At 39.6% G+C, this 13,445-nt stretch overlaps 2 protein-coding genes and 1 long non-coding RNA gene across 5 annotated transcripts; 2 read left to right on the forward strand and 1 right to left on the reverse strand.

The window, feature by feature from the left end:
- Positions 1 to 54: 54 nt before the first annotated feature.
- Positions 55 to 7,909, forward strand: LOC125975009 (carboxypeptidase Q). Of its 3 annotated transcripts, none has more exons than XM_049730033.2 (11): positions 55 to 90; positions 572 to 695; positions 864 to 1,073; positions 1,249 to 1,365; positions 1,543 to 1,750; positions 1,826 to 2,033; positions 4,144 to 4,255; positions 4,382 to 4,473; positions 4,741 to 4,836; positions 5,001 to 5,106; positions 6,593 to 7,909. In XM_049730033.2, exons 1-11 carry the CDS (start codon positions 73 to 75, stop codon positions 6,682 to 6,684), a joined length of 1,383 nt encoding a protein of 460 aa, XP_049585990.1. In that variant the 5' UTR covers positions 55 to 72; the 3' UTR covers positions 6,685 to 7,909. The 3 variants fall into 3 exon arrangements, with proteins under 3 accessions (XP_049585990.1, XP_049585988.1, XP_049585989.1); XM_049730031.2 differs by having other exon boundaries at positions 6,627 to 7,909; XM_049730032.2 differs by lacking the exon at positions 55 to 90 and adding an exon at positions 323 to 468 and having other exon boundaries at positions 6,627 to 7,909.
- dscc1 (DNA replication and sister chromatid cohesion 1) lies at positions 7,062 to 10,620 on the reverse strand. Its single transcript, XM_049730034.2, has 9 exons — positions 10,451 to 10,620; positions 10,200 to 10,368; positions 9,606 to 9,740; positions 9,429 to 9,519; positions 9,205 to 9,343; positions 9,044 to 9,096; positions 8,817 to 8,971; positions 8,588 to 8,736; positions 7,062 to 8,426 (listed from the first exon to the last, which is right to left on the reverse strand). Exons 1-9 carry the CDS (start codon positions 10,618 to 10,620, stop codon positions 8,315 to 8,317), a joined length of 1,173 nt encoding a protein of 390 aa, XP_049585991.1. The 3' UTR covers positions 7,062 to 8,314.
- On the forward strand, positions 8,845 to 10,415 carry LOC125975011 (uncharacterized). Its single transcript, XR_007483816.2, has 3 exons — positions 8,845 to 8,981; positions 9,443 to 9,551; positions 10,269 to 10,415. It is a non-coding gene; the product is annotated as an uncharacterized lncRNA (long non-coding RNA).
- Positions 10,621 to 13,445: the final 2,825 nt, after the last annotated feature.

Genomic DNA, 13,445 nt, shown 5'->3' on the forward strand with positions numbered 1-13,445 from the left:
AGGTTGATAAAACAAGCTTTTATTCTGAAAGTATCCAGAGAGGAAGTCAGCAATGGTGAGGCCGTCCGAATCATGAGAATACTTCCTCAGGTTGTTTACATCTGCATTGATCTTTTTGGTTACTCTGAAGACGGAGACAGTCCTAAAACCTAAGCGACAGGACTCCTGTCAAAAACTGCAGGGTTTGTGTTCTTTCACTTCGTTTTCAAATCAAACATAATCGCAATTTTCAATCTGTAATCTTTCACAACACCGGTTTGTTACCCTTTACCTGAGCTCCTCCATTCATTTGTTTAATCTCGCAGACCTGTACAAAAGCGTTATCAATTCATCTTTAGATTATTTGTTTTGATTAACATCAAGTTTAATTTAATCGTTATAGCTTTCGTTTTATCTTCTCAGTGAAAGTGAAACAGTAACCTTGTCAACTTCCTCTTAATATCTTACTATCAAGGGAAGTAAGAACGAGTTAGTTTACCCCCCCCCCTCCATTTATTTTGAACTGATCAGTGCATTTATTTTATTTTGATTGCTAATATAGTGTTAACTGTGGCAAACTGTCTTTCCTCAGATGGCAAGGGTTGGTAAACTGTCTCCCTGCTTCTTCATCCTTATTTTCATGCTGAAATCCCTGGTTGGGCGACCCCAAAGCCCAACAATGGTTAGATATGAATTCAACAGAACTGCTCAGAAAGGTACCACACATTCTCTTTTACATGTTATATTTTTCTTGAGGTCTGCTGGTGGGAATTTATTTTAAAGATGGCAAATCATCCCGTTTCCCCCATAATTTAAAACAGTCCCCAGATGTCTTAAAGAAATCACAACTGATGGTTTAAAGCTACAATTGTTATGTGTTTTAGACGTGGCAGCGGAGGTTGCAGGCTACGCAGATGTGGCTAAACAGATCATCGACCTGGCTGTGTTCGGAGCTGCGAAGAATCGCTCTTACGGACGCCTCGCCGACTTTACCGACACCATCGGGAACCGTGTCAGTGGCTCGCTCAACCTGGAGATGGCTATAAAATACATGTACAAAGCTATGATGCAGGATGGTTTGGACGTTCATCTGGGTAAGTCATCCTGTGTTAATGCGAAAGTAAGAAAATCACATCATACAGTTTTTTGGTTTGTGAGAGATGCAACTTATGTTGGACAGAGGAGAAATATTTCTTTCCTCTATCATCATCTCATATCTTGTTCTCTGGTAAGGAATAATTTTTTGTGTCTGTCTTTGGGTATCACCAGAACCAGTAAAAATCCCACACTGGGTTAGAGGAAAGGAGAGTGCAGTGATGACCTTGCCAAGGGTCAAGAATCTGGCTCTCTTAGGTTTGGGGAGCAGTGTGGGAACGCCACCTGAAGGTCAGCCACGCTTCATTTTGAAAGTGATTTTGATTTCTGTATTTCCTCTAAAAGTGGTCTCTGCTCTAAATCATTGCAGAAGTAGCAATTTAATAAACCAGCAGCCTTACTGTTTTTAACCAGTTTTATATAAAACACTTAGCATTATTTTTCCTTCTTTTTGCTGCTTGTCTGAAGGCATTGAGGCCGAGGTGTTGGTTGTTGAATCTTTTGAGGAACTGAAGCGCAGAGCCAGCGAGGCCGTAGGGAGGATTGTGGTCTTCAACCAGCCATTTGTCAGCTACGGCACGACAGTGGCATACCGCGAATACGGCGCCTCGGAGGCGTCGAAATTTGGAGCCGTGGCCACACTAATTCGATCCATCACTCCTTTCTCGATTAATAGGTGCTCATCTACCTGTAGACTATTTCACTCCTATCAAACAAAAATCTGAATCCATCTTTGCCGCTACCTCTTTAGCCCTCACACAGGTTGGCAAGACTACCAGGATGGTGTGAAGCGCATCCCTACAGCATGCATCACCATGGAGGATGCTGAGCTCATGTCGCGTATAGCGCAGAGGGGACAGCGGATCACCGTCCGACTCACCATGGCCGCCAAGACGCTCCCAGATGCCGACTCCTATAACACGGTGGCTGAGATAAAAGGCTGGCAGCACCCCGAGCAGGTACTTTGCATCTTTCTGTCTTCCATGTTTATTTAAATGTATGCAAATGTATTCTTGTTTTCTAAATGTTAAATCAATTTAAATTAATATGTCAAATGAATAATTCATTTTCTCCACTTAGTGGTCACGTGTGAGAAATTATCAGCTCATATGTCCTTTATTGTTTATCCCCGCAGCTAATAAGAACCGAAGTTAGATGAAATTAGGTACGTGCATGAAATACAAACCCCAATTCCAATAAAGTTGGAATGTTGTGTAAAACATAAATAAAATCAGAATACAATGATTTGCAAATCCTTTTTGACCTATAATCAACTCAATCCACTATACACACAAACTATGGTCGGTTAGCACAACTCGTCTCTTCAGAATTTGCTGACATGAACCTCACATTTGAATATTGATTGAAAATAATTATTTCATTCTGTTTTAATTTACATTTAACACAGTGTTCCAATTTCACTGGAATTGTGGTTTGTTGATGTCTTTAGAATCACAGCACTGTGAGAAAGAACCAGCACACGTGTTCCTTATTACCTGCCTCAACGAGGTGTTTGTCTTTCATGCCTTTCTTTTAGTAGAATTACGCAAAAACTACAGAGAGAAGATTTGAACTGGATTTGCTGAAGTGATGGAATGTGGGATAGTGTAAAGCTTTTAAGTTTCTTCATCACTTTGTTTTATTTAGCACAACATTCCAGTTCTGACTGCATGAAATGATACACAAAGCTATCATTGCTGTGTTTATCATAATTTTAAAAAAATTATCATCTTTAAAAAAAAAAAAAAAGAGATGCGACATCATCACCAGGAAGTCTGGTGATGATGTCGCATCTCTTTTTTTTTTTTATCCACCTAACCAATCTGCTGACTATTAAAAATAGATTTCATTTTCCATGTGAATGAATATGCCAGCAATTTAATTCTTAAGAAAAAAAAATACAGTCTTAGGTAAAGTGATCTTGCTCAGGTATAAAATGTGGTCTTGTTTTATCATAATTTTATCATATATCACATACCACGACCTGAGCCAACACGTATGTCCAAATGCTTTGAGATTACACGTACCTGCGTACCGAGAAAAACGGGTCGAATTTGATGAACAGATAACTTGCTTCTACCCAAGTACTGTTATTTTTGCAAAAGTAGACCTTTTGAAACTATTTTTACAAACTTGTTTTCATTTCACATGCATTCTTAGTCTGGTGACTATTTTGTGATTGTGCATTTATTGTGTATCAGCTTTTAATCATTTACAGTAAAAAATAAACAGTGCACGTCATACATGATAGAGACCAAAATGTTTTGTGCAAGGAAAATACAGAAAAGGGAAACGAAACACATGACAGTACTTGAATCATCTCTAGCCTGTGGATTTTCCCTTTTGCAGTTTCAGCAAAGAACATGTATGTGGTTTGAGGTTTAGTGACTCAGCATGGGATTTAGTCAATTATCTAACAAGTATGAATCCTCCAAACGTTTTGTTTTTACCTTTTATACTTTGCTCTATATGTAATTCCTACAACCGTCTGTCAATCTTTTACATTACATACGCAGCTTGTTTACGATTTAAAACGTCATGTTAACTTGTGTCTGCCTTTTTTTAAATGATTAAAAATTACATGCTTGGCTTGCGCTAAGTTTATCTATCCACATTCTGGCATCTAGACACACCCATCGTTCGTTATCTAGAAATTCGTGTGCTACCACTAAAGAGGTGTGACTCATTAAAGTCTGGTTGCAAATAAAGGAATGGCATAGAAACGATTCTGTGTGGATGATAACAGTTTTAGGATGATAGATTAACCCTGGAAGGAATGATATGAATTTCTATTATTTTTTAGAGGGACAAGACAATATTTTTATTTGACCTCTGATATTCAATATTTTGTTTGTTTGGTTTTGGATTATGAAGCAAGGTCTTTGTTCTTATTTCTGTTGATTTTTCACTGTGGTGCAATGTTTCAGGATCATAGTCCACGCTTGTGTTTGTCCTGCACTTCCCGCTGACAGGAATTCCACGTAACATAACATTACTGGAAACTGTGTTTGTCTGTTTTCTTTCCAACAGGACACATTTAGTATTTTTTTTTTCACATCTGTGCTTCAGGTTGTCCTACTGAGTGGTCATCTTGACAGTTGGGATGTTGGCCAGGGTGCTATGGATGATGGGGGCGGAGCCATGATTTCCTGGGAAGTCCTGTCACTCATAAAACAGCTAGGTGGGGCAAGCCAAACAATTACACAAAGCCCAGTAAATAAATACTTATAATTCTTACAAGGATACTTTTACTGTGAAGTGGTACACATTCATGTTATTGTTAATGTGTTCCCACACCTATTTTCAGGTTTACGTCCGAGGAGGACAATGCGTACAGTGCTGTGGACGGGTGAAGAGCAGGGAGGAGTTGGAGCGCAGCAGTATTACAATCTTCATAAGGTCTGAATAAAAAAAAAATAAATAAATGATGACACAACAGAATGAAAAAACGCAGAGCAATAGAAATCAGTAAAGCATCTGTAGACGTGGTCCACATTGCTTCTGTCCACATAGTGATGTCATCTCATTCTAGCCATTGCACTGGCTTCATTCATGTAACAAATTCAATATTCACACTGCCTTGATTAGTAATTAGAGGAGTGTTTCCCAACTTTTACTGAGCTAATTTAAGACTCAACCATATGCTACATGTCCTCTTCCATCCAGGTGAATCTGTCCAACTTTGATCTGGTCATGGAGTCTGACATGGGGACATTCAGCCCGGTGGCCCTGCAATTTACAGGCAGTGCTGAAGCACAAAAGGTAAGATCTTTAAATCACAATCCAAATTTTTTTTTAGGTATACTGCAATTGTGTTCATTGTAGAAAATAAGAGATGATGAAAACATAAATCTCGATTTCTCTCTGCCGGTTGGATTTTGTGGTGGGACGAGATTAGGAGGCCATGTTTATGTGTGTACCAACAGGTGATGGAGGAGGTGGTCAAACTGTTAGCTCCTCTCAATACAACCAAACTGGAGACACATGGAGAGGGTACGGACATCTCGCCTTGGATGCAGGCTGGAGTACCAGGTCAGATTAATCAGTAGGATGTTACTCACCAGATCGGGAAATGAGAAGTAGTTATACTAGTTTCTGTGGTGTGACAGAATATCCTATTACTTTTAAAAAAATGCTGCACACAGAGTTTCACTTCCTCAACCTCTTGCCAAATGACGTCTGGTTTAAAATTGATCTGAAAGAAAAACTATGCAGTACATTGATATTCTGAGGTGGGAATGATTTTTTTTTTTTTTTGGTCACAAATTTTAGATGATCCATAAACAGAGGTGCAGAGTGCATATAAATAAATTAGAATATTTTGGGAAAACTAAATTGACTTTAGTAGTTCAGATCAAAAAGTAAAACCCATACTACAGTACTCACAAAACGCTTCCCTGCAAACCGAAACAAAATAGACAGTAGAATGATGGACGGATGGACGAATTATAAAAGAGGATTTTTATCAAGAATTTTCAACATAATGTCGTTCAACAGTTCAGTCATCAGTTCTCTCTAATGCCAGTCAGTGTATCTTGGGGAAAGGTTGAGGGTCCCTCTGCAGAAATATGGACACAAGAGTACAAACGTTTCAACACTATTTGTACAGAGCCATTACTTTTCCCCTCATTTCATCATGTAGAATGAAACTTTTATATCACGTGGCAATTTGATTCTGTACTTGTAATTTGCCTCTTCTCCAATTCCTTTTTTGTCTGTACAGTTTCCCCACTTAAGTGTTTGAGATAATAAATATAAGCAAAAACTACTGTGAGTAAACATAAAATGTAGTTTTTAAATGGTGATTTTATCTATCAAGGGGAAAAAAAATCTAAGACGGCTCAGTGTTGGAAAAAAAAGTACTTGTCTCTCGTTAAATCATGAACTGTGGCACAGTGCACACAGTTTTGGTAAAGTGGAGTTAATCTTCACTGATCACACTCAAGAATGATTACCTCCAGATCTGAAATTTCTTAAATAAACCCTGTCTGACAAATTTAAGTGGATCAAAAGAACTACAGAAATGATCCTAAGAACACAGCAACGACCCATCCAGGAGGTAACAAAAGAACCCAGGACACACCTAAAGAACCGCAGGCCTTCCTTGCATCAGTTCAAATGTCTGGCTATGAGTTTGTGACCTCAAGTTGAAATACACTTGCGTTCTGCAATTGGACAACGATCCAAAACATACTAGCAAGTCAAACAAGATGAAGATATTGGACCGTGTCAAAGTCCAAACTTGAATCTGATTGAAATGCTGACATGACCTTAAAAAGCACCATGTGGATTTTAACTTTTTTTTCTCTAACAAATTAAGTCAACAAATGGGATTTTATGTTTCGTGGTGTAGTTTGTGTGATATTTACATATTTTAATATCTTCAATTTTAAAGATGGAAAAGTCTAAAAATGTAAGATTTGTAGAAGAGGCAAATATTTTTTGATGACACGGTAGTTTCTGTATAATACAGAGATACAGAAATATGACATTCAATTTTTTCATTTTTCTATTTCAGCCACTACTAACTCCTATTGTTGGCCTTCATCCAGGTGCCAGCCTTCATGTAGCCGACAGTCGATATTTTTGGTTCCACCACACGGAAGCTGATACCATGACAGTTCAGAACCCAGGAGACATGAACCTCTGCTCGGCTTTGTGGGCCGTGGTGGCGTACGTGGTCGCAGACCTCGAGGACATGCTGCCTCGGTAGTTGTTAAGAGGATGAGACAAGGATTCTCAGAAGCTGCGTCAGAAGTGTTTACACTGGTGATATCGCAGCAGAGTATTCTGTAAAGCTTTAGCGAAAAATAATTTTTCACTTAAAGTGAGACCAAAACGTGACAAGGATTAGGGAAAATTGTTTTAACCAAACATTTTTATTTTTCCAGGGTTTTTATACTTGTTAACATTTCTGTATGTGTACAAAGTTTTATTTCATCACCAGTTTTGTGTTCTCTAAGATTTTACAAAGAATACTTTTATTGTTTTATTATCATGGATAAAAGGCCATTGCTTTGAATAACCATTCATTACCATGTTTTAAGTGTTTTCATGATGATGTGTGATAAAAGCACTAATAAGTGAAATTAGCTGCGATGACATGGTTAAAATCCAAGATAAAGAATAGAACAGCAGAACAAAAAATGTTGCCAAGAATTTGCAATTAATTACATTTTTGGTTGCCACAGAAGGCAGCAAGAAATACAATTGGCCAATGTATTTCAAATTCATTATTCCCATCAGTGATGTCAGCCAGCATAGACAAAAGTTCTTTGGAAACTATGAGTGTGCACTGGAAGTTGTTGTAACTTGTAACAGGCCTTAAGTCACCTTTTGTCAGTACCTTCTGAATTCATGGGCTGATTCACACACACACACACACACACACACACACACACACACACACACACACACACACGATTATGTGAGTTGAGAAACGGATTGGATGTTTCAGCACAATGAGTCACACATCTGCGCTGACGAGCTGCAGGAAGCCACATCCACACAAAAACAACAGACGTCACCATCATGGATTTGACTTACTACATCTGGTACAATTATTTTACTTTTTTTACAAGTCTCTTTTTTTAACGTTAGCTCTTTTGTTTGTTTTTAATTGTTGCCATTTGTTTATGTTACGATTACTATTAAGAGATCTTACATGTTAAGGTGATATGTGCTATTCTCTATACAAGTATTGGACACCAGGGGTCATTGACCTTTGTGAAAGCTGCTTCTTGGTTATTGAATACTGATAATGGAAAGGACTAATAGTTTGATAAACACATCTGGAATAACAGTTGCTCAATATAGCTTTACTTATGCTACCGTTGATGGTGATATGCATCTCTTTATTATATTATACATGTCTGCAAGTGTTAACATTTTTAAAGGGTCACTTCTACAACATTACATGGAAATAACTATCCCTTCATTGATTGTGAGCCATTTTTAGAACAGGACCATGGACTAGTCATGTGGTCCTGCTGGTAGTCAACAACACTTGGGTGATTTCTCTTTACATGTCGCCACCTTGTGGACAGCCCTTTCTTACATTTTGAGGCAAATAGATGAGGCAGTTACTCAAGTCTTAATAACAAAAATATAAGAATTAATTTGTACAAACAATTAAAACTGAACCCAAATATCCACAACAGTTTACTGAATAAACTCCAAAAGTAAGTATCAAACATTTTAAATGTCTAAATGTATGTAATGGAAGGTAGGAGAATGCTGTTCAAGTTGCAATAGGCCTTCTGGAGTTGAACACCTTGACGCCATTTTGCATTGAAGATCGAGCATATTTGGTCAATAGTGCTCCTGTGGTCTGTTTCTCTCCACACAGGTCCCTGCAAAAAGAAATACACAAATTTATTTATTCATTTTTACTTATTTTTCTTTAATTGCAGACTCATACTTTGTTTTTTGTTAGAGAGATATTTAGTATTCTGACAAATTCTGAAAGCTCATGTGACAGGACATCAAATGCGATAAAAAAAAGAATGCTCACGCTATATACGGAACAATATCCTCTTCCGTCCATTTCTCTCGCAGGGTGAAGAGATGATTAAAGCGCTCCAGTGTGTCCTCCGGAAGATCTTCTACCTGCAGAAGGCAGATGGTCTCGGGGCGGGAGCTGCGGTCCACCAGTGCAACACTCTAGAAAAGTAAAACATTGTTATTATGCTCCACTAAAGATTTCAAATTCAGAATGAAAAGCTGATGATGTAGATGCCAACCTTGAGCTGGCTCAGACTCGTGCTCATGCCATCTGGTACGCTCTGCTGCCACACCTCCTGAAACTCCCTCAGGTTGAACTTGATGGCATTCCTCAGCAACATGAGCGCAGTACCCCGACAAACTTTAGCCTCATCCAGCGCGTAAAATACATCGTCTGTTTGGAGGTAAGTGCATATGTAAAATTCATTTTCCAATTCCTACAGATTGTGTGACAGTGTTTACTTACCATTTTCAACGTAGCGTGTCCCATAGCAGTTTAAACAGTGCTCAATCATCTCTCTGTGAATGACATTAAATAATAAGTTTTCTTTTTACTTAATGTACAGCAGTTTATATATAGTTGCTTTTAAAGTGCTCTGTAGATAAAGTTGGGTTTCTGACAAAAACCTGGGCTCGAGTGGGCTTAACTCCTCCAGACTGGTTTGAAGTGGAACCTTGTTGCAAGACCATGACTCAGAGTCCACCAGCTGAGTCACATGACCAAGCAACTTCATCTCGTAGTCAGAGTCGAGCACACGCCAGCAGCCTGAAGAAATTCACGCTAAACTGTAAATGTCTTTAAAATTGCTCAGTATTGCTGAACACTATTTAACAGTGTGTTATTATTGTACCATTTATCTGACAGGCGTGGATGGCCTTCAAGTGGTTCATAAGCTCTTCTTCACTAGCTTGAATTGTCTCCAGTAGATCATCCTTGGTGTACTACAAACAAAGATACACATTTGTCTTCGTGGGTAAGGCTGTGATGTCATCAGTGTGAATTTGTTCAAGGAGAAAAAGCACGTTACCGTGTTTTCAGTGTTCTCCTGCTGCCCAGGTAGGCCAGGCCCTTCATATGGGTTCTCCCTTAAAACTTTCAGCAGCTTCTTTAGTTTAGGACGCTGTCTTCTCACTTCCCAGTAGCTGTTGCAAAAGCCCCAGATCTGCGAAGAGTTGAACACTGATGCTGATTTGCATGATCTTGTTACATTTACTTTGATTATTGAGTATTCAACTGCATTAAATAATAATGCCATGCAAGATTTAAATTCCCAGCTAAGCTTAAATTCAGCAAATTGTAACTTTATACCTATTAATTGCAACTCAGATCAGTGTTGGGCTATGCCTTTAGTACCTGCATGGGCCTTATCCAATTGAATTTATTTATTACTTCCATTATTACAACGTAATTATCAAAACCATCTTTAAATCACAAATAACAGCACACGATTGTGCATTTTGCAGCATTTTTTAAATGGCCCTGAAGATAAATTTTTAATGTGATGGTGTCAAGAAACATCCTCATTGCAAATATAGTTTGAGTTAATCAACCAGTAATATTCATCTAAAATACAATGATACAAATGATTTGAGGGGCAATGGATTTTCCAAACTTATCCAACCTGAGCGTGAACGAGATGTGTGCTCTCCTGGCTGCTGGTGAGCTGATCGGGTGTTTTGCATCCTGGCAGAAAGAGCAACAGGTTGGACGTGTCTGCGATCTTCAAATCGTAGGTCCTGTCACCGGTACACAGCACGGCGTGCTCATCTTTGTCCCCTCTGATCACCAGGCTGCGAAAGCATCATCAGGTCAAGTCTACAGACACCTACAAAACCCTCACATGGAACTATAAAGTTCAGAAATTGTTCCGACCTGTCACCCGCTTCTATGTGTTTGCACAGTGTGTCGTCCAGCTCCATGAGACAGTAGTCTGCAGACGAGACGTTCTCTCCCAGAGACAAACAGTGAATGGTTTTCTGCAGATCTTCTTCTTTTAGCTTGGCGATCTCAAGCGTCGCTTGAATCTCCTCCAAAGTTCTCATTTTGAACAGAACGCTGATTGAATAAATACAGGACACAATTTGACACAATGTACACGAAAAATGTCTGTTACGGATGGTAACAAAATAGTTTGTCCTCCAAGTTACGCGCCTTCTTGTCGCGGGACGGAAGTTGTACTATCGGGTAGTGTTGGCTCGTGAGTGAACGATTCGTTCAAAAAAACGAATTACTTTTCAGTGAACGAGAGTGAACGAATCACTTTAGTGATTCGTTATTTTTTCAGTTCATATGACTTCAACCAGTAGGTGTCGGTAATGCGCATTGAAACTGGTGCCACCTCGCCGTAAAACAAAACAAAGAAGTAAATGACGTAACTTCCTGTTCACGAACGAGTCGTGATTTGCATTTCCCGTTCCCCAACCGAATGGATCTGTGAGTGAACGAGTCAGTGAGTGAGTGATTCGCATTTCCAATTCATCGCGAGAACGGATAAGTGAGGGAACGAATCCTCAATGGGTGAACTGCCTTACTTCCCGTGCATCAACGGATCAGTCACCGAACGTGTTGCGTCTCCTGGCGTGAACGACGTAAGCCAGAATGACGATTTGCCAAGGAAAGAAAGAACCACTCACTGAAACAGCACTTCTTTTATGCGCGTTTTCTCCAAGCTAACGGCTAACTTCCTTGCATGAAGGGATGCGCCGTTATGCAACAACGGGGAGATTATGCTTCTCTTTGGGTAATCTTGATTTTATAACACTTAAAATAACGTGTATGCATATATACGCCTAAATATTGTTATCCAATATATCTTCTGCAAATTCACATTGGATTGCTGGTTTTAAATTACTTTTATTATTTATAATAAACAGAAATTTACTTTTATTTTTCTTTTAATAAAAATGTGTTATAACTTGTCTGGTGTTTTATTTCTTGTTTTTATATTCGCCAATTAAAACATAAAAATCATTTGGTTAACTGCTTTATATGACAATATGTGTAGGTACACCTCATGGACACTTCAATAGGTACACTACACGAGGTAAAAAACAAAAAAAACAAATAAAGGGTTAATTGCACAATAAAAGAAAATGTATGTATATTCTCACACAAGGGATCGAACCAAGCTCTTCCCAAGCAAGAGCCCATGTCATTACCCAGTCTGCTACTTCGACATGGTAACCCATGGTCGTCTGCACTGTTTTGTACTAGTGATGTGCATTCAGTTAGTGAACTGGAGCTTTAGAATCGGTTGACTCAAAATATTTGTTCAAAAGAATCGTTCACCGAATCGTTCGCTACACATTTTGTTAACGAGGTCACTTGGAAAACATGTTGGAATGCGGCCCCGAGGACTAGAGCTTGACACCTGTGACCTTTGACCATGATATTTCCCTAATAAAGTGGCCTGTTATTAGGTACACTTGAAAATGGCGGTGTACCTAATTGAGTGTCTGTGTGATTCCCTCGTTAAGTGCAGGTGCGTGAAAAGTTTTAGCTCCTTTTGAACGTGAAAGTGGCTAAAAGTTTTCACGCAGGTGCGCTTAACGAGGGTCACTTGGAAAACATGTTGGAACGCGGCCCCGAGGACTAGAGCTTGACAACTGTGACCTTTGACCATGATATTTCCCTAATAAAGTGGCCTGTTATTAGGTACACTTGAAAATGGCGGTGTACCTAATGGAGTGTCTGTGTGATTCCCTCGTTAAGTGCAGGTGCGTGAAAAGTTTTAGCTCCTTTTGAACGTGAAAGTGGCTAAAAGTTTTCACGCAGGTGCGCTTAACGAGGGTCACTTGGAAAACATGTTGGAACGCGGCCCCGAGGACTAGAGCTTGACAACTGTGACCTTTGACCATGATATTTCCCTAATAAAGTGGCCTGTTATTAGGTACACTTGAAAATGGCGGTGTACCTAATGGAGTGTCTGTGTGATTCCCTCGTTAAGTGCAGGTGCGTGAAAAGTTTTAGCTCCTTTTGAACGAGAAAGTGGCTAAAACTTTTCACGCAGGTGTGCTTAACGAGGGTCACTTGGAAAACATGTTGGAACGCGGCCCCGAGGACTAGAGCTTGACAACTGTGACCTTTGACCATATTTCCCTAATAAAGTGGCCTGTTATTAGGTACACTTGAAAATGGCGGTGTACCTGATGGACTGTCCATGTGATTCCCTCGTTAAGTGCAGGTGCGTGAAAACTTTTAGCTCTTTTTGAACGTGAAAGTGGCTAAAACTTTTCACACAGGTGCGCTTAACGAGGGTCACTTGAAAAACATATTGGAACGCGGCCCCTCGAGGACTGGAGGTCGACACCCCTGGTTTAAGTGAAAAGTGCCACACCCGCCCTCGCCCCCACTTTCTGATTGGCTGTTTGATCTGTGACATCACTTGGACACTCCATTAGATACACCGCCATTTTTAGGTGTACCTAATAACAGGCCAGTTCATTAGGGAAAAATCATGGCGAAAGCTTAACTGAAAGTGAAAAGTGCCACACCCGCCCTCACCCCCACTTTCTGATTGGTTGTTTTATCTGTGATGTCACACGGACACTCCTTTAGGTACGCCGCCATTTTTAGGTGTGCCTAATAACAGGCCACTTCATTAGGGAAAAATCATGGCCAAAGCTGAATTGAAAGCGAAAAGTGCCACACCCACCCTCACCCACCTCCTGATTGACTGTTTGATCTGTGACGTCACACAGACGCTCCATTTGGTACACCACCATTTTCAGGTGTACCTAATAACTTTATGCATTTTTTGTACGTGTCAAGAATGTGTATTTGACTATTTGCTCTTTATTTTGGGGGGCACCAACACATATTACACAACGTAAAACACATACATATTGTCATATAAAGCAGTTAACCA

Source organism: Syngnathus scovelli, chromosome 9 (assembly GCF_024217435.2).
Source record: "Syngnathus scovelli strain Florida chromosome 9, RoL_Ssco_1.2, whole genome shotgun sequence".
NCBI lineage: Eukaryota > Metazoa > Chordata > Actinopteri > Syngnathiformes > Syngnathidae > Syngnathus > Syngnathus scovelli.